The 19,651-nt window shown below is 38.4% G+C and overlaps 1 protein-coding gene across 1 annotated transcript; it reads left to right on the top strand.

The window, feature by feature from the left end:
• The first annotated feature begins 882 nt into the window (after window positions 1–882).
• On the top strand, window positions 883–19,448 carry LOC107808070 (G patch domain-containing protein TGH). The gene is made up of 16 exons (XM_075256719.1): window positions 883–1,157; window positions 1,726–1,816; window positions 1,930–2,024; window positions 2,466–2,566; window positions 3,159–3,220; window positions 3,304–3,378; window positions 5,350–5,501; window positions 6,646–6,721; window positions 6,800–6,886; window positions 6,988–7,065; window positions 12,381–12,525; window positions 14,104–14,593; window positions 15,068–15,349; window positions 15,428–15,556; window positions 16,893–17,114; window positions 18,176–19,448. The coding sequence occupies exons 1-16, from the start codon at window positions 1,023–1,025 to the stop codon at window positions 18,974–18,976; spliced, it is 3,021 nt and encodes a 1,006-aa protein (XP_075112820.1). The 5' UTR covers window positions 883–1,022; the 3' UTR covers window positions 18,977–19,448.
• Window positions 19,449–19,651: the final 203 nt, after the last annotated feature.

The raw sequence follows: 19,651 nt of genomic DNA, 5'->3' as shown, positions 1-19,651 counted from the left end.
AATATCCATGGAGTTTAGCCCCGTGTCACAAGGCTTAGGTCTCGCCGTCTTGCCATATGCCCATGCCTTTTAAAACACTTCATTTAATATATTTTTGCCTTGACAATAAATTTCGTAACTATGTCAGTAGAGAAACATTTTTTGTCCACTTTGTGCATTTCTTATTACTATCAAATTTGTATTACATTTTGATGGATGATAGATTTTAGAATCAGTTGGCATAAAATTATTAACCTTTTTGTGAAGAATATGTACCAACAAAATTGGTGACATATCTTAATTCAAATGTAATTGATTGGTGACTTTATAAATGCAAAATCTATTATATTATTTAGATCATCAACATTTGCATTTGTATAATTTAATATCACAATTGTTTAATCTATATTATTGGTATTTGCTTATATAACAAATTGTTTTATATTCATGGAGTAAAAATAAGGCAATAAATATAACTCTGACTAATTAAAGAATTTCAAATGCCATTGGCCAATAAATCTAACTAATTAAAGAAAATAATAAAAAATGTTAAAAAACTACTTGTCTCATCAATTTGCTAGTGATATTCAAAATTCATAATTTCATCTATAATACACGCAATATTAATAACATTCATTTAGAAATATCCGTAGCATATTTAACAAATTCACCAAATAACTTCTTCATTTATATTTGAATGAACGTAAGAATATAATTTCAAATAAAACATTCAATAATTTGAACTATAAACAAATCACTTAAGGTGAAAAAAGTATTAATTTATTGCCATAAAATATCAAAATGTGTTTCTTGTATTAAAGAGAGAAGCATTTTGTTTTTCTTGGTATAGGAGGGGAAAACCAATTAAAATACTCCAAACGTATAAAATGTTGATTAACAATTGTGAAAAGCCATTCTATTTCCAAATTTGTTTGTACTAGTTTCTAGAAGAGATTATAAAAAACCAGAGGCCCTGAGCCCCGTAGTAGACTGTAGAATTCACGCCGTTGTCTGCGTACATCGGAGGCCAATTTCTTGAATTAATGGATGGCGACGAGGAAGATTTCGTATTCTACGGAACACCTATAGAACGAGAAGAAGATGTGACCAGCCGCAAGAAGAAGGCCGTCGCTGAGGCCTCTGGCCAGTTGCGAACCCTTGCCCCATGGAAACAAGAGGTACTCGATTTCATGGATTAATGAGTTTGGATTTTTTTTTTCTGCTCGTTTCTTGTGTGAAATTACTTGAGTTCCAGTGGACAATGTAACCTCCTTTTTTACACATTGCATAGCACCTTTTTTTGGGGGTTAAATATCACGCGTGTTGAGTTTAAGGTAGTTTTAATTGATAGTATAAGAAAGTTGATAATTTGTTTTAACGCTTTTGCCGAACCTAGGGTTGTTTGGTTCAATTGTGGGATAGACAAGGATATCCCATTGGATTAGCTACCCCACCTCTATATGGGATAGGTAATACCACCATTTTGGTATAAAATGTCTACGGATATTAACCAATACCCATAACCAAGCATGGGATAAATACAATCCCAAATTCTATGCCGCTATTAGTATCCTTATCGCGGTAACCAGACGACCTACTACTTTATTAATACCTGTATCCCATTTTATTTCCCATTCCCACTTTTGATTAAAATAGGTGCTTGATCAAAGTTTTTCATCCACAGAAGCTTTGTTGTTTATGTTCTTCCATCTGATTTTTTTACTTACTAGAGAAATTGATTTTCAGGTCACAGATGAAGAGGGACGGAGGAGATTTCATGGGGCATTTACTGGTGGCTTTTCCGCTGGATACTACAATACAGTTGGCTCTAAAGAGGGTAGAGTGTAATTTCCCATTTTATTGTTTGAGCTTCATTTCAGTGACTTTTGATAATTTTATTGGACCTACTAATGTAAGATTCTTTTTGAACCATTCATAACAATGTTGTAGGATGGACTCCGCAGTCATTTACGTCGTCCAGGAAAAACAGAGCTGAATTCAAACAACAGAGTCTCTTTAACTTCTTGGATGATGATGAGAAAGCTGTATGTTCTCTTTCTTGCATTTTCTTCATAGTTATAAACTTATAATAAGAATATAGAATGGTATATTATTTTGCTTTTGAGTTACACCTAGAAATTTCAATAAATATGCTGAAAATATATCAGCTTTTGGCTGGAAATGTGAGAGAGCGAGGGATGCTATGCTTACTCAAAAGATAATTTATTATCAGTTGACGTCCTTTTGCAAATACAAACTCCGTGTATTTACTTTGACAGAGAATTTTTGAGAGAATATACGTTTACTGGTTAATCACACGGTCTCCACCGTTGCCTTGGCAATGCTAGCTTTTACGGCTTCATGGTGCTCATTTTGTGAATTATCTGGAAGCTTAAAATGACATGTTTTTGAGTTGAGCTGGTACTGATCATCCGTTCATTATTGTTTCTGTTTCCCTAGAAGCTTACTCTAGTTTTACATCATAGGAAATGGAGGGTCGTCTGGGGACATCGATGCAGTATGATACATTTGGATTTACTGCTGCTGAAGTTGCTCGTAAACAAGCTGAGAAGGAGCAAAATCAGAGGTGTTCTATTATGTTTAGCTGCTTCTTATGTATAAAATTATTAGTCTGTTAGCTTAGACTGTTGTAATCTTAATATCCTCCTCATGAAGTGCAACCCTGTTTCTTGCAGTCTTGCTGCACAATTTTTACTGTTATTGAAAGGATTTATGTCCATTTTACATTAAGGCATGTTCTTTCGTCACTATATCATATATGCTTTGCATCTTCCTAAAAAGGTTCTTGTGATTATTAAATGACCGCATAATGGGTGAGATAGTCGCCTCCTTGATGTACATATATTATTCTCAGCAACAGATGTAGTCGACATTGCGAATGAATAGTTTTCTCGATGTACCAGGAGTATAGCTTCCCTTATTTGCTGCGTTTACCTATGCTGTCCGTGCCAGCCTACCCTATTTAACATGACTCAGTTAATTGTTGTGTTTAAACTTTTATTCTCTGTTTTTCGTTAGTGTTGGTTCCATCTTCACTCGAGTAGAACTAGATTGAAGGAACCTTTGATGTTTAAATTGCCTTCTTTTAGCTTTAAATTAATTACTCTTTTCCTTCATCTTCTTCTTTTTATACTTCTAAAATTTTGCTTGTACTGCAGGCCCTCTGCTATACCTGGACCAGTTCCGGACGAAGTGGTACTTCCAGCGACAGAGTCCATTGGTCTGATTCTATGTCCATTGAGAAGTACCTTTTGTTCTTGAAGAGAATAATTTCTCACTATGTTATTCTTATTTTTTGGGCAGGGCTCAAATTACTGCAGAAGATGGGATGGCGATGTGGTCGCTCAATTAAGGACTCACATACTGATTCCCTATATAGTATGTGTCTACATTTAAAACCCCTTTTCCCTATGTCATGCTTAGTCTGCTGAATACTTTTAATGTACGGAGCATTTCCTGGCATGCAATATTGGTCTCGGATGTAATTTAGCCATACATGCTTCAAATTGTTTATGTTTTTGTTTGGCTGGGTAAGATTGGGGAGTATTACAAATATTTTCCATATTTATATGTGTTATAGGGAGGTAATATCAAATATGAAGTGGAAAACCCAACTAGAAGATGGTATTCCTTTTGAATTCTGAAAATTCAATTTTCATAGCCTTAGTTGTGCTTTTGATTGAAGGGGAGCCTTGGCGTAGCTGATAAAGTTGTCTCCATGTGACCAGAAGGTCACGGGTTCAAGCCGTGGAAACAACCTCTTGCAGAAATGCAGGGTAAGACTGCATATTATAGACCCTTGTGGTCCGACCCTTCCCCGGACCCCGCGCATAGCGGGAGCTTAGTGCACCGGGCTGCCATTTTTTAGTTGTGCTTTTGAAAATTTCGGAATTTGAATGTAATTTCTGGTCTTTTTAGTGTGGTGCTCAGTCAAGTGAATAAATTTTTTATTTCTTAAGATTTTCTGCTCACTTTTTCATATAGAAAGCTTCAGTTTAAAGCCAATACCCACAAGGATATGATTATCTAAAGATTCATAACTTGAGGTTTTGGAACATTTGTGAATTTTGTTATGTACCGCTCCAGCAAAAACCACAATTGTTCTATGCATCTCTATTTTTGTGAGGATCCTTCAGAATTCCTTCCATTGTTAGTCAATGGAATTCAGTGAAAGTTTGTTCAACTAAGCTGACTGATTTTCGGGACCATGTTCTTGTCTGTCTGCTGATCTATCGCCCTCATTAGGGAGCAGTGGTGGTCAAAATGTGTATATGGTGATGTGGGTCGGTACTTTTTGATGTATGCCTGGTCGGTACCTTATTATCTCTTAGTATGAAGCTACAATTCTTGTCCTTGAAAGTTTAATCTAGTAGTTGAGTCCCTTGATGAGTTCAGTAGACAGTCCGACACTTAAATATACTAGACCAGTATTTATTGAGCTTTTTGAAAACAAGCGTGAAAAGAACTTTAGCAATGACTTAATTGGGCAGCTTTTAAGCTGCTCGAAGATAACTGTTAAGACTGGGAGCAAGCCATCATGAATTTCCACTAATTTTTGCAGAATGCTTTAACTAGTTGTTTGGCTCTGGTAGAACTTTAGTTTGATATTGAAAATTTGTATAGTCCAATCAGTTCTTGACATATTGTCAGAAGCAAACATATCGGAGTTGACAAATTGACCTTACTAGAGTACTTTTGCACTGGTTTAAGAAAGCTATTTAGACCGGAAGGAAGTGTGAACTTATTTTTTTTAATGACAATGGTGTCTGGGCCAACTTTAGCGCACCTTGACTATCCACCGGATACTTGCTACCTCTCACGAATACAAGTACCCAGTAGTTCTGCCCTCTAAAACTTGGGCTGATAGGAAGAAATCACCAAGTGACTTGATGTAGAGACCCCATGGTTCTCCTCCCAGTTCATTGACCACTAGGCCGCGGGTGCTAAGGAAGTGTGAACTTGTTTTACAAGTTTCATCAGAATTCCTTTTCCTTTGTTTCTAGAGAGTTATTTTAATGATGCCTAACATTTTTCATGTACATTTATGGTACATATTTGGTGTTGAAGAATACCTTCATAGAGAGTTGGGGTTACCGGTTAGCATCATAAAAATATTGGGGCTACCTGTTTGAGCTTTCATTGTAGGACAGTCAATTCTTGCCTTTGTTCTTGGCGTAATTTTTTGGGTGTAGTGTTTGATCATTGTTACCCAATAATTTTGAAGTTAAATATTTAATTCTCATGCTTTATGAACTGAGTAGATTACTTTATCAACAAAAAAAAAACTATGAGTGGATTTGTTGGAATATGTATATTCAGTAAACACGTCTCTCTCTTTTTGATCTGCAGATGCTAGGAGAGAGGCAAGAAAAGCTTTTCTTGCATTTTCTTTTGCTGATGTCAACACACAACCTTTGCGCTCAGGGCTAGTTGAAGATGCTGCTGATAATATTGTGGATCTACCAACTGATGATGGGAGTCAGTTTTCGAAGAGCACACCGGTGTGTCTGATGCTTTATATCTTCAAGTCTTTTTTCATCATCTAGGGCTTTATATTTCTGTTGCAATTTTGGAAGTTGACTGTTTCACCGTCTTGGTGTGTCTGATGCTTTATATCTTCAAGTCTTTTTTCATCATCTAGGGCTTTATATTTCTGTTACAATTTTGAAAGTTGACTGTTTCAGCGTTTTATTAATTGCATCTCATCCTCATGGTAATGCTTCATTTAGTCTGTTTATGTTACTGGCGTGGCCAGTGTGAGTGGAAGACTGCGAGATTTTGCTGTCTTTTTTCTTCTTTTTTTTGGGCGATACAATGATGCTATCGATTTTCTTAAAGCATTCGTTTCTTATAACTTATGCCCCTAATCTTTTAGGAGTGCCTGATGTGTGGATCTCAGTTTTTTCTTTCTCTTTCAAGTTTCAACTAGAACAAAGTGAGGTTATCTGTACTGAACTTTTTGATTGTATGATTTCTCAAGTTTATTCTATTCACTTTTTTGTTTGGTGAAAGAAGGGGATGTCAACTGAATCTAGTGATTGACCTATGTTACCCTGGATAATGAATAATATAACATCTTCTATGAACATGTTACATGCGAAGGGAATTTAGATTACAACATACTAACTCATTGCATGTATTTGCCGACCTAACATAGTTCCTTTGCCCGACATTGTTCTGACAAAAATAATTTTCTTAGAAAATGAAGAGTAAAAGGAGAACGAAAGCTGGCCTCAATTGACAACATTATAAGATGTAAATCAATTAAAGATCTAAAAAAAAAGTGCACACAGGCCTTTGGAGATTGATTACTCCAAGAAACAGTCTTTTTGTCATGCCATTCAATGGCAAGAAACTCTCTTTCTCAATGCATTCCTTTTTTCATGAAATCTTTTGAGTTTTCAGTATTTGAGAACTGATAAAGACAAAATGGGATTCTCCATTTGGGTTGGATGCATTCGTTCCTACTACATGGTTGTAAGCGAGATCAGAAGATTGTCATTTGCTTGCGTTCTTTCTTTTTCTTTTTGATAACAAAAGTAGTGGTTTTGTATTCTTACAGAAATTTCTATGCTCTCTTTTAATTTATGCTTTGGGATGCTTGGTTCCCTAACTTTTTTCCGGGTTGTTTCTTTACTTATTTAGGTTTATGTGCTAAACCCAAAGGAGGACTTGCATGGTTTAGGCTATGATCCTTACAAACATGCTCCTGAGTTTAGAGGTACTTAATGTCTCAATAAAGAGAAAACATTAGCTGAGCTCTTATATTGTCAGTGGCTAACTGCTTTGCTTATTTCAGAAAAGAAGAGGTCACGGATGTCTAAGAGTAGGGAAATCGGGCATCGAGAACCTCTAGTCTTGAAGGATAGCCTATTTGGTTTCAAATGTAAGATTTAATCCATGTGTTTTCATATAGTACCTTTTATCTTCTTTCAAAGACTACATTATCTATGTAGGCTCTTTAGCTATTTGGGTTGATTTTATCAGCAGGAAGGGTTGCTCCTGGATTTGGTATTGGGGCACTTGAAGATCTTGATGTTGAAGATGAAGATGTGTATGCATCAGGTTTATGTCTTCTCCTTTTGGCAGTAAATCAAGTTCGCAAAAATAAACAAATAAATTCAGGTTTTTACTGATAAGTGCAAGAATCAGTAAATTAGTTGTAGGAATATGGACTATGGAAATTCCTCTGCTGCCTTCTTTTATTCTTCTCTTATGAAGACAAGATCATTTTTTTCCGGTTGTGTCTATTCCTTTTTGTTGCAGAAACTCTGGTGCTGCTTATGGTTATACCAAGCACCGCCACTGAGTTTATGCTCATTGATCTTTAATGAAATTCTTTATTACTATCAAAAAAGTTTATGCTCATTGACTGGCCCCAGGGAGGGGGAGGGAGTAGTGGTTGGTGAACCAAAAGTTCGGGATAGGAAATTGAGGCATAAAAAGTTTGAAATTCATATGTTATCAATGGGGAATTTCATTGGTGCAAAATGCAGAAGTAAGGTTTAATAGAAGTCCATTTACTGGGGTGCAAAATGCACTCTGGTGCACTTTTCAAGTAATTTTTGTGAGAAAGCACGGGAGAAAAATATTATTAATTATCTAAAGTGTTGTACAATGCCTTATTTATATACAGTGATTACATAATAATAGGTATCTACTTCCCGATGTGGGACACTATACATGACTAACTACTTAACACTCCCTCTCAAGTCGGTGCATATAAATCATATGTACCGAGCTTGTTACAGATGTAACTAATACGAGAACCAGTGAGAGACTTAGTGAAAATATCTGCTAGTTGATCATTCGACTTCACAAACTTTGTAACAATATCTCCTGAGGGTATCTTTTCTCTGACAAAGTGATAGTCGATCTCAATGTGTTTAGTCCTCTCATGGAACACCGGATTTGACGCAATATGAAGAGCAACTTGATTATCACACACCAGTTCCATTTTGCTGATTTGTCCGAACTTCAACTCTTTGAGCAACTGCTTGACCCAAACTAGCTCACATGTTGCCATAGCTATGGCCCGATATTCGGCTTCGGGCTAGATCGAGCAACTATATTCTATTTCTTGCTCTTCCTAGAGACCAAATTACCTCCTACTAGAACACAATATCCAGACGTAGAATGCCTATCAGAAGGTGATCCTGCCCAATCAGCATCTGTGTACCCAACAATCTGCTCGTGGCCTCGATCCTCGAATAGTAATCCTTTGCCTGGAGCTGACTTTATATACCGAAGAATGCGAACAACTGCATCCCAGTGACTATCACAGGAAGAATCCATAAACTGACTTACAACACTCACCGGAAAAGAAATGTCAGGTCTAGTCACTGTGAGGTAATTAGGAGGGTAGTGTGTACGCAGACCTTAACCCTACCATGGGTACAGAGGCTGTTTCAAATAGACCCTCGACTTTCTTCCCACCAAGAACTCCCCACCTTGCTCTTGGGGTGATTCGAACTCACAACCTCTTGGTTAGAAGTGGGGGTTGCTTACTCACCGGAAAAGAAATGTCAGGTCTAGTCACTGTGAGGTAATTCAATTTGCAAACCATCCTTCTATATCTCGTAGGATCTCAAAGAGGCTCCCCCTGTCCAGGCAAAAGCTTAGCATTCGGATCCATAGGAGTGTTAATAGGTCTGCAGCACATCATTCCAGTCTCCTCAAGAATGTCTAAGCTATACTTCCGCTATGAAATAGCAATACCTGAGCTAGACTGAGCGACCTCAATACCTAGAAAATACTGAAGTGCTGAAAGAGATGCTGCTTCAGATTAGTAATACCATCATGATCATTGCCGGTAATAACAATATCATCAACATAAACCACCAGATAAATACACAGATTAGGAGTAGAATGCCAATAATATACTGAGTTATTAGCTTCACTAAGAGTCATACCGAACTCCTGAATAATTGTGCTAAATTTGCCAAACCAAGCTCGAGGGGATTGTTTCAAACCATATAGTGACTTGCGCAATCGGCATACAAGACCACTAGACTCCCCTTGAGCAACAAAACCAGGTAGTTGCTCTATATTATTTCTTCCTTAAGATCATCGTGGAGAAAAACATTCTTAATGTCTAGCCGATAAAGAGGCCAATGATGTACAACAGCCATGGACAAAAAGAGACGAACATATGCTACTTTAGCCACGGGAGAGAAAGTGTCACTATAATCAAGCCCAAAAATCTGAGTGTATCCTTTTGCAACTAGACGAGCCTTAAGCCGATTAACCTGGCCATCGGGGCAGACTTTGATTGCATAAACCCAAAGACAACCAACAGTAGACTTACCTGTAGGAAGAGGAACAAGCTCCCAAGTGCCACTCACATGTAAAGCAAACATCTCGTCAATCATAGCCTGTCGCCATTCTGGATGAGATAGTGCCTCACCTGTAGACTAGGGATAGAAACAATGGACAAAGATGATATAAAAACATAATGAGGTGATGACAGTTGATGATAACTTAAACCGACATAATGAGGATTAGGATTAAGTGTGGATCGTACACCTTTGCAGAGTGCAATTGGTTGACTAAGAGGAGACAAGTCCGCAGTAGGTGCAAAATCTGATGCAGGACGTGAATCACCTGGGCCTGATGCTGGATGTGGATGACGATGATAAGTCAAGAGTGGTGGAGTTGCAGAAGGTTGAACTGGACTAGGTGGTAGAACCGGAGCTATAAGTGGTGGAACTGGAGCTATAGGTGTTGGAGCTGCAACAGGAGCTGTAAGTGTTGGAGCTGGATTTGTAGAGGAAGATGAATGAGAGATAGTGACTGAATCTCCAAAAGATGAAACTGGTAGCACCTCAGAAATATCTAAGTGATTACCTGGACCTATGAAGTATGATTGCGTTTCAAAGAAGGTAACATCAGCTGACATAAGGTACCGCTGGAGGTCAGGAGAATAACATCGATACCTCTTTTGCGTTCTCGAGTAACCTACGCACTTAAGAGCACGATGAACTAACTTATCTTTTTCCGGAGTAAGGTTATGAACAAAACACGTGCTTCCAAAGACACAGGGTGGAAGAGAGAATAAAGGTAAGTGAGGAAACAGGACAGAAAATGGAACTTGATTCTGGATAGCCGAAGATGACATACGATTAATAAGATAACAAGATTAAGAACTGCATCCCCCAAAAACGCAACGGAACATGAGATTGTATGAGTAGGGTACGAGCATTTTCAATAAGATGTCTATTCTTTCTTTTAGCTACCCCATTTTGTTGAGATGTGTATGAACAAGATGTTTGATGAATGATCCCATGAGAGTTCATAAACTGCTGAAATGGGGAAGACAAATACTCGAGGGCATTATCACTACGAAATGTGCGGATAGAAACCCCAAATTGATTTTGAATTTCAGCGTGGAAGGTCTGGAAAATAGAAAACAACTGAGACCGATTTTTCATAAAAAATATCCAAGTGCACCTGGAATAATCATCAATGAAACTGACAAAGTAGCGGAATCCCAAGGTAGAACTGCCCCGACTAGGACCTCAGACATCTGAATGGACTAAAGTTAAAGATGACTTTGTTCGATTATCAAGACGCCGAGGGAAATGGGAGCGGGTATGCTTACCGAGCTGACATGACTCATACTCGAGAGTGGACAAGTGAGATAAACCAGGTACTGTTTTCTGGAGTTTTGACAAACTGGGATGTCCCAACCATTTATGTGATAAATTTGGTGAATCAGTAACAAGACAAGTTATTGAAGGAAGACAAGATGTGAGGCCATGTGATTTTGCAAGGATAAGGTAATAAAGTTCATCTGATTCATGCAGGTACCAATGATCCGCCCCGTATTGCGTTCCTGTATAAACAAGGTCATCAAGAAACAAAACAACGCATTTAAGTGATTTGGCTAAGCAACTAACGACAGTGAGATTAAAAGGACTATTGGGAACATAAAGAACAGAATCTAAAGGTAAGGAAGAAAGTAAACTTGCTTGACGTATTGTAGTTGCCATGGTTTGAGACCCATTGGCCATTGTGACTGTTGGAAGAGATTTAGAATACGAAATGCTAGTGAAAAAAGATTTGTTACCAGAAATATGATCAGATGCACCTAAATCAATGACCCAAGACTCAGGGGTTGAAGATTGGGAGACACAAGTCACACTACTATCTCTTTGAACAATGAAAGCTATCCCTGAAGATGTCTGTTTACATGCTTTGTACTGAAGGAACTCAATATAATCTGGTAAAGAAACCATCTGGATTGGATCCAACTGATTGTGAGTTAAAGGCTTCTGATATGAATGCCATTATAATGTTGCACCGGAGAATATAAAAGTGGTCGGAATTTGATTTAAACTTGAATGAAAAGACTCGGAATAACCTCCCGAGTAATCTATCAAAAAAAAGTTTCGTCGGAAAAATAACTGTAGCTGCCGGAAAGTCAGTGTAGTTGCCGAAAAATCTCAAAGTGATCGGAATAAAAAGAAAAAGGTATGAGTAGGATCGGAATTACTGTGCAACCAGGCTGTCCCGAAGAAGCTCGGCCAAAAAAATGGTCGGAAGAAGCCTCACGCTCCGGCGTGTGACGTCGGAGATTCACCGGAAAAATTTCCCGGCGGCGCGTGAGGGCGCGTGGGAGGAGGTTTGCCGGAGAAATTTTTACCGGTTGATCGCCGAAAGCTGATCTACCTCGTGGTGGTGTTGGTTTTTGCACAATACAGACGAATATGGACTTTTTTTTGCGGACAGTGCTGTTTTGCCGGAAAAAGGCTATTTGTTTTTTTTTTCTTTTTTCCGGGAGTCGCTGGAATTTATGCACAGCGATAAATATCTCACGATTGCTCTGATGCCATGTGAGAAAGCACGAGAAAAAAATATTATTAATTATCTAAAATGTTGTACAATGCCCTATTTATATACATGATTACATAATAATAAGTATCTACTTCTCGATGTGGGACACTATATATGACTAACTACTTAACAATTTTATTGAAGTCCCTTTCGTTCTCAAGTTTCTTTTGTATTTGCAAAATGTCTTTACTACCTTCTATTTTTCTTTCCCCATGTGTACTTTTCAAGAAAGAAGTAGTGTTTATAAGTTAGAGATTATAGCTTCGTTTTGCCATCCTGGATTTGCAGTACTTTTTTTCCCTCTCTAAGTAGACTTTTCCTGAATACAGTCAAGTGTTGTCCTGCATGCTCGTTTGGTCCAGTTTGCAGGTTGGAAACTGCAAAGTAACACACTATTTTTCTTTCTTCTAGTATCGGGTGATCTTATGACTTTGCGTTAATTGTGTCTTTATTCGCATCCCTCCAGCTCGTAATAGCGCAGAGGTATGGGGCAAAAATGTAGTTGTGCTTGAAAGTTTCTTATCTTGGCTATAATTCCTTAACAGGTTATGACTTCGAAGAGACTTATGTCGAGGAAGTTGAAGAGCCTTCAAGACCAAAGGTGGAGAATCTGAAACTGTTGGACAGGAAGGCGCATGATGTTTTACCTGGTTTTAGTGCTGCTTCAAAGTCCGATTATCAGCTGGAAAGGTATTCTCACGACACTTATTCTTTTATCGGAAGAAACTCAAGCTGTTTGTATCTTCTCCATCTTTAATTATCTTATTGCGCCTGCTTGACCACAGTTCAATCTAGAAGATAGAAAAAATCAGATGGTGCAAAGAATGTTGAAGCATGCCATTTTATTTTTCCTTGGATGGATGAAGGATATGTTTTTGAGCAGAGGATCTGCATCTGTGGGTGCACCCAGATGAAAAACAGCCAATATGTCACTATTGAAGTAAATAAAAAGCTCTTGTAATGGATACAGTAACTGGAATAATTTTTGGACTTAGTTTTTACACTTAATGTCTATTATGCATGGCCCAACATGTTCAAATTACTGTCTATAGCTATACCCCATGTTTTCTATCTGGGTTTGTCCATTTTAGTACCAGACTATGCAGATAAACAAGTCATGTCTTGGTCTTCCATTGGACAAATATGCCTTTTATTATTTACAACTTCCCCTTGTTTATTAGAATGAGATTCCGAAAGAATGTTTTGTATGCCATTCATTGGCTGCAATAGAGCTAACAAACATGAGGTGGATATTAAGATGAGAGAGCTGGTGACATGATAAAGGCCAGATGTTCTTATGTCCTAACTGTGGGAATCCTTCAGTTTTCAGCACCCATAGAAGGTAATGCCTCGAGGGGAAAGTTATAATCCCTTGATAAGTCTTTATCCAAAAAAAGAAGAGAAAAATGAAAAATTCTATTGATAAAGAAATTTAGTAGCAAAATTCCTAAGACCATTTTTTGGTTCTTCCACAACAATTTTTAGCTCTCCGCAATAAGGGTCGTCACTTTGCTTTTGTTGTGGGAGGCGAGGTTGAGATGCGGGAAGCGAGTTTGAGATGGTTCGGGCATGTTAAGAGGAGAAGTATAGAAGCCCCGGTTAGAAGGTGCGAGCGGTTAGCCTCGGTGAGCAGTAGGAGGGGTAGAGGTAGGCCTAAGAAGTCTTGGGGAGAGGTTATTAGGCGGGTCATGGCGCAACTGGAGCTAACTGAGGACATGACCCTAGACAGGAGAGTGTGGAGGTCAAAGATTAGGGTAGAAGGTTCATAGGTAGTCGAGCGTTTCTCTTTGTCTTACTCAGTTTGCTAGCATTAGTGTTAGTATGATATATGGCTATTACTACCTAGAGTTTGACTGCATTCTTTGATTCGATCTTATTTCATCTTGTTGTTATTCCTACTTGTTGCAATTACCTTTTCTCTTTTTCTGTCGTTCTCTAGTCGAGGGTCTATCGGAAACAACCTCTCTGCCATTCTAAGGGTTGGGGTAAGGCTGCGTGCATATTACTCTCCCCAAACCCCACTCGTGGGAAACTACTGGGTTTGTTGTTGTTGTTACTTTGCTTTTGTTGTGGTCATGAAGGATTTAATGACTCCTTTATCCGTCTTTTGTTGTTTCCTCATCTATTCTACAGCTGCTATTTCTCTAGATGCGATCAAGAAATTAAGTTATTTAAGGTGTATGGTCACACTTGCATATGATGGAAACCTTGTCAACTTTTATTTCATTTTTTTCACTCTAACTCATATTTGTTCACCAATGTCAACAGATTTGATCCTCCAGCGATTCCACAGAATTTTGTTCCCCATCATAAGTTTGCAGCTCCGCTTGACTTTGATTACAAGACTTCAGATCTCCCTCCCCCTGATGTTCCTCCTCCAGAGGATAATAATCTTAGAATCTTGATTGAAGGGTTGGCTACATTAGTAGCTCGTTCCGGTAAATTACTTGAGGACATTTCTAGAGAGAAAAATCAGTTCAACCCTTTATTTGGTTTCCTGAATGGAGGAATGGGTCGTGACTATTATGCAAGGAAACTTTGGGAGGAGAGACAGAAACGTAATGATCAAGGCAAACAACAGGTGGATGCAAAAATGTCTCGGAATGTGCAGAAGATGACCGCGGAAAGCCGCGGTCAGATATTAGGAGAGAAGCCTATCGAAAGAAGTTTGAGAGACGCAAATACTGCTGGTATATCTGCTGATGTGATCAATTTCCCATCCAATCTTTCAGATACATTTACTAAACCTGCTTCAGTGGTAAGTAGTTCACTACTGGGTAGCTTTAGTATAGCTTGATACTCAGTTTCGGCTGAATAAATCTTTGGTTGTTTCACGAACTATCTTGGCACCATTTTAAGTCAACTTTGGTAGGGGTCGGTCAAGGTAGTGTCTTACTGTTTGTCTTTTCTGGTGTCCAAGACAAAGGTTGGTATACTTGGGATCCAGGTTCCTTTTTCTTTTTTTAAACTTAATTTTTTGGCCTCGATTTTAAGTGTAAAAATGTCATATGTATAGTGATCATCAAAGTTGGCTACTTTTAGTTGAAAAGTTGTCTCGTTTATGTAGCAAGCTGTATTCAGATTTAGTGCTGAGTAACTAGTAGATTAGTGTTTAAGGCCTCAAAAATGAAAAATGCATTTGAGGTTAGAAAGGCATACATGAGTTAGTTTTGCCACAGCGTAAACTGGAATTTGTTTTGGTGATTGCTGATTCTGAACTTCCTTTCTGCAGACTGAACTTCCTGAAGCTGCAAAGCCTTTCCAAGATGATCCTGCTAAGCAAGAAAGGTTCGAGCAGTTTCTGAAGGAAAAATACCACGGAGGTCTTCGCCCTAAAGATGGTGGTGGAGCAAGTAATATGTCAGAAGCTGCTCGTGCTCGTGAAAGGTTAGAATTTGAATCTGTAGCCGAGGCAATAAATAAAGGAAAATTGGGAAAGGAAAGTGTTCCGCCTAATGAGTTTTTCTCAAGTACGTTAGCTACTGCAGGATTGCAATTCACTTCTGGAGCTGAGGCACGTACACTATCTAACTTCTGAGTGAATGGTTTGAAGTTGGCAGTTTGTCCTGATTTTAACTGCTGTCTGTTGCAGCTACCTAAATTTGGTAAAGATGATGGTTTAGCGGCAGCAAAAATGTATCCAAAACGGGAGAAATTCCAGTGGCGACCTTCACCTCTTCTTTGCAAGCGCTTTGATCTTAATGACCCTTATATGGGCAAGGTACCAACAATTAGTGTATATTTCATGATTGTTATGTGTCAATCTATCAAACTCCACCCCTGTACTTTGGCTGGGCACTGGTATCTCCTGAAGAAATTGCAGTTGTTGAAGTCATCAACTTTTTCTTTTTATGAAAGTTCAGTTGGGCTTCATGTGTTTTCCCAGGAAAGCCTTTTTTTTATATATATATTTAAAACCATGGTGTCCGGGACGATTAATCCACAGGGTACCTGATACCTTCCCACCAACACATGTACCTACTAATTCGCTAAGAGTTAAGCACATCTTCACGCTAGCAGTGAGGTTGGTTCTGGTAGATGAGAGGACAGTTGACAGATGATTGTGATACGGGTTGTTTTCCTTCCTTTTTTTTTTAACTGTAATTGATTGTCACGGTAAACATTCTTGAATCTTGAGTGTAGGAATTTTCTGATTTCTTCTCTAAGTGATCCAAATAGAATTAGGTTATTCACATGGAATTTAATGGATTTGATATATTTAGGCTTTTGCTTGTGATGTAGGCTGTAATTATGACTTGCGAAGATAAAGGGGTCTCCTTGTTATCCGTAGATACCTAGTTGGCTCCTAGTAAATTATTGCTTTTTGATGGATATGGCAAGATTAAGGGAGTCCAAGTTTCCAGGGAGAATTCACCTTATTTGTATGTGGCCTTTTTTAATCTTTTAACTTTTTCTTCAGCTCTTGAAAACGAAAAGTCCCTTTTTTATCAATTAAAAAAAAGTCATTGCTATATTTGCATTCAGCACCTCTTGTATTTTCTGTTCTGGAAGTTGATTTAGGCTTTGACATAAGAATGTCTTTTACAAAGATTGAAACTAAGAAGAGCAAAATAAAATAAAAAATAAAAAAACTCCTTTGTCATCAGACAGTGGTCTACTACTCACTGTTCTGGTGATCTTTCCAGTCACACTCTCTCCATCCACAGTTCCTCCTATTCTTTCGGCAGCTCTTCCTGCCTTTGTTTGACAACTTTTCGAGCAGCTTTTTTGAAATACTGGCTACGTGTTATTCTCTCAAGGGTTTAATTTATTGAGGCGCAGAATGAGCAAACTCAATTTGGTATCCCGCCTTGAGGTTGAGGGGCATCTTACAATGTTAAGATTACTGAGAGCGTGTTAGATTGTTAAGTGATAGTGTTAGAATGTTAGAAGTGTTAGTTTTTAAATTAGATATTGTCCTTGTTAGACATATTGTTTAGATATATATAAATAGGTGAGTTGTTATTATCTAATTCTGAAGTCATTCAATACATCTTTATCTAATTCTTTTGCCATGTATCACCAAAGTTGACTGAGCTCTATCTTGTATTATGCAGCCACCCCCAGCTCCACGCTCGAGGAGCAAATTGGACTCACTTGTATTTTTGCCTGATTCTGTTAAAGCTGCAAAGCTTGAAGAAGATGATGTTTCTGGGGATAGGATCGAATCCTCTCTCCGAGTCCAGGAAGGCCGTAAAGAAGGAAAACTAATGGTTGACCAGGAAATTGAGGTTGAGACAGAACCAGAAAATGTTGAAAGGCCTGTTGATTTGTACAAGGTATTTAGTCTTCTTGTCCAAATCAGTTGTTAAAGTATACTGTAGTTCCTTATTGAAAGGAGACTATTCTTGCTAAGTTCTCTCTTATTTGGGATATTCACAATACTGATTTTGCTATTGGGACAACGATAATATATCTGCGATAAGCTGGTTCTACTTGCTCCTTGATGAGGCGGTATATCAGATGTATGTGATGGATCGTAACCTCGAGGTTACAAACATGAGGTTAGAAACTAGTGCTTTTAGATTAGGTTAGAAAAAACTAGTGCTTTTGATTACTTAGTGTTTTTAGGGAGGTCAAAAGGGATAGGTGGTACTTTTAGGGAGGTCAAAAGGGATAGTTTCGTAATTAGGTTCTTCTCTCATTTTTCTTTGTTTGAAGAAGGGTTGGGATGGCTTATTTTCTTCTCAATTTCTAGTTCCACGAATGGGTGAGTGGCGGGTTCTATTGCTTTCTGATTGGGGCTATTGTTCTCAGGAATTCCTCCCTGCTTTGTGGATCAAGTTGGAAATCTCATGAACTTAGCTACTGCTTGGGTTAGTTGGTTCAGTTTCCTAGTGCATTGCCTGAAGAAGGATGCTTTTTTGCTGATATTGATTATTTTAAAAAGTAGTTCAATTTGCAACTGCCTTACTGCTGTTTCCTATGCTGCTCGGACTCTCCAAAAATGTGGCCGGATATGTGTCGGATCCTCCAAAAGTAGTGCATTTCTGAAGGATCCGACACGGGTGCGGCTATATTTTGGAGAGTCCGCGCAACATAGGTTGTTTCTAGCAGATATGTTTTTTCTTCTTTTTTTTCCCCTTCTGTTGGAGTGGGATGGGGTTGGGTGGTTTTCTTAGAGTTTTTAAGATCAATCTGCTAATGAGCGAGTAGTGTGACTTCAATTATCTAATGTGCTTTGTTCCCTGGTGTGTGATGGGATGGGGTTGGGTGCTTTTCTTAGAGATTGTAAGATCAAGCTGCTGATGAGCGAGTAGTATGAATTCATTTACCTAGTGTGCTTTGTCTCCTTTGCATAAGCTTACAGCCTATCGTATTGTTCAATATTCATCTGTAGGCTATATTCTCTGATGATTCGGATGATGAAGCAGAAACTAGCAATCAGAATGTTGCAGAGTATCCTCAAAAGAAGGTTGAAGCTGCTAATACAACTTTAAATCGCTTAATAGCTGGTGACTTCTTAGAATCATTGGGCAAAGAACTAGGTTTGGAGGTTCCTGTCGATATGCCTTTGCCAGAAAACAAAACCAGTAACCCAGCTAAAAAGGATGCTGTTCCGGTAGATCTGGGAGCAAAGAGCATTAACCAAACTGGTAATGCATCATCCGCCTCCCACACTGTTGGTGCGGATTTGTCAGATCCAGTATTGGCAGTAGGAAATAGTAATCAGAACATCTCTCGAGAAGGTAGATCTAGTAGAGAAGGAACTATAGATATCAACTCTCAGAGAAATGGTCGCGGAGGAAGTGTAACTGAAAGATACGGGGATGATGTTGAAAAAAATAGGTTTGAAAAGGAAACTCAAGCACATATACTTGCAAAAGCAAAAGGAGATCAGCACCAAAATAAGAGCAGCAGTTCATCAGAAGATGAAATTGATAGAAAGCGCAGGCGAGCTCACAGAAGCAGCAGTCCAGATGGGGATGCCTCTTCTCATTCATCCGAAGATTATAAAGACCGTCATCGTTCAAGGTCACGAAAGAAAAAATCATCTCAGGAAAAGAGTAGTAGAAGGCACTCAAAGCACCATAAACATAGAAGGAGAGACTCTCGAAGTCCTAGTAGACATTCTCGTCACGGTGGTTCAGAAAAAGAACGTAGAGAAGCTAAGAGAGAGAAGCGTAGATACAGGAACTGAAACATTTTATCATCTGCCCAATTGAAATGGATTTAAGGAACTACTTTAATTCATTGCTGAATAAATATCCACGATGTTCCAGATAAATGGTTTGTTTCTACTGGATCAGTTCATGCTACTTGCTTTTACTGCTTTGTGCCCATTTGAGCACTATGCAGAGAGCTCGTGCTCTTTGGTCAATCAATAGGTGCCAAGAGACAGGATGCTGAAGATCTCACTAGGAAAATCCTTCGACTTGCCAAGTGATCATCTTCATTCAGTCTGCTCTGGCTCATCTCATCCATCGAGCTTTTCATTGTACACAGTTGTATAATTGTAGGGTTGGTCTGAATATCTGTTTCATGGTTTAAAGACTTATTTAATGGTAAAGCAGGCCACCTATATTTCTTTCTGAGGTCTTGGGAATTGGTTTGTACGTTCTATGTTGTATGTGATTCCTTTTTTACTATCTGAGCAAGTGGATTTTTCTATCTATCCTGCTTCAATTTTTCCAATACTCTTTTTTCTTTTCAATTTTCTTTTCTTCTTTGGAGGTTGCACTGAAAAATGGCAAATGTATACCTGGGAAGGACGTCGCAACTGGTTTATGGCTTGCTTGTCGGAAGTTTACTTGTTAAGCTGATGCATTGCTAGATAGAGCTTTGCATTCTCCATCCTTTAAAATGAAAAAACCTG

This window comes from Nicotiana tabacum, chromosome 6, assembly GCF_000715075.1.
Source record: "Nicotiana tabacum cultivar K326 chromosome 6, ASM71507v2, whole genome shotgun sequence".
NCBI classification, from domain to species: Eukaryota; Viridiplantae; Streptophyta; class Magnoliopsida; order Solanales; family Solanaceae; genus Nicotiana; species Nicotiana tabacum.
The sequence above is the reverse complement of the archived record's forward strand: the minus strand, read 5'-3'. Positions and strand labels throughout refer to the sequence as shown.

Bases quoted from the DNA above. Each gene is read 5' to 3' on its own strand.
- LOC107808070 (XM_075256719.1), top strand. From the start codon at position 1,023: ATGGATGGCGACGAGGAAGATTTCGTATTCTACGGAACACCTATAGAA. The intron at 2,567-3,158 runs GTGTTCTATTAT...CTTGTACTGCAG, and splicing joins GAGAAGGAGCAAAATCAGAG to GCCCTCTGCTATACCTGGAC. The intron at 14,594-15,067 runs GTAAGTAGTTCA...TCCTTTCTGCAG, and splicing joins TTACTAAACCTGCTTCAGTG to ACTGAACTTCCTGAAGCTGC.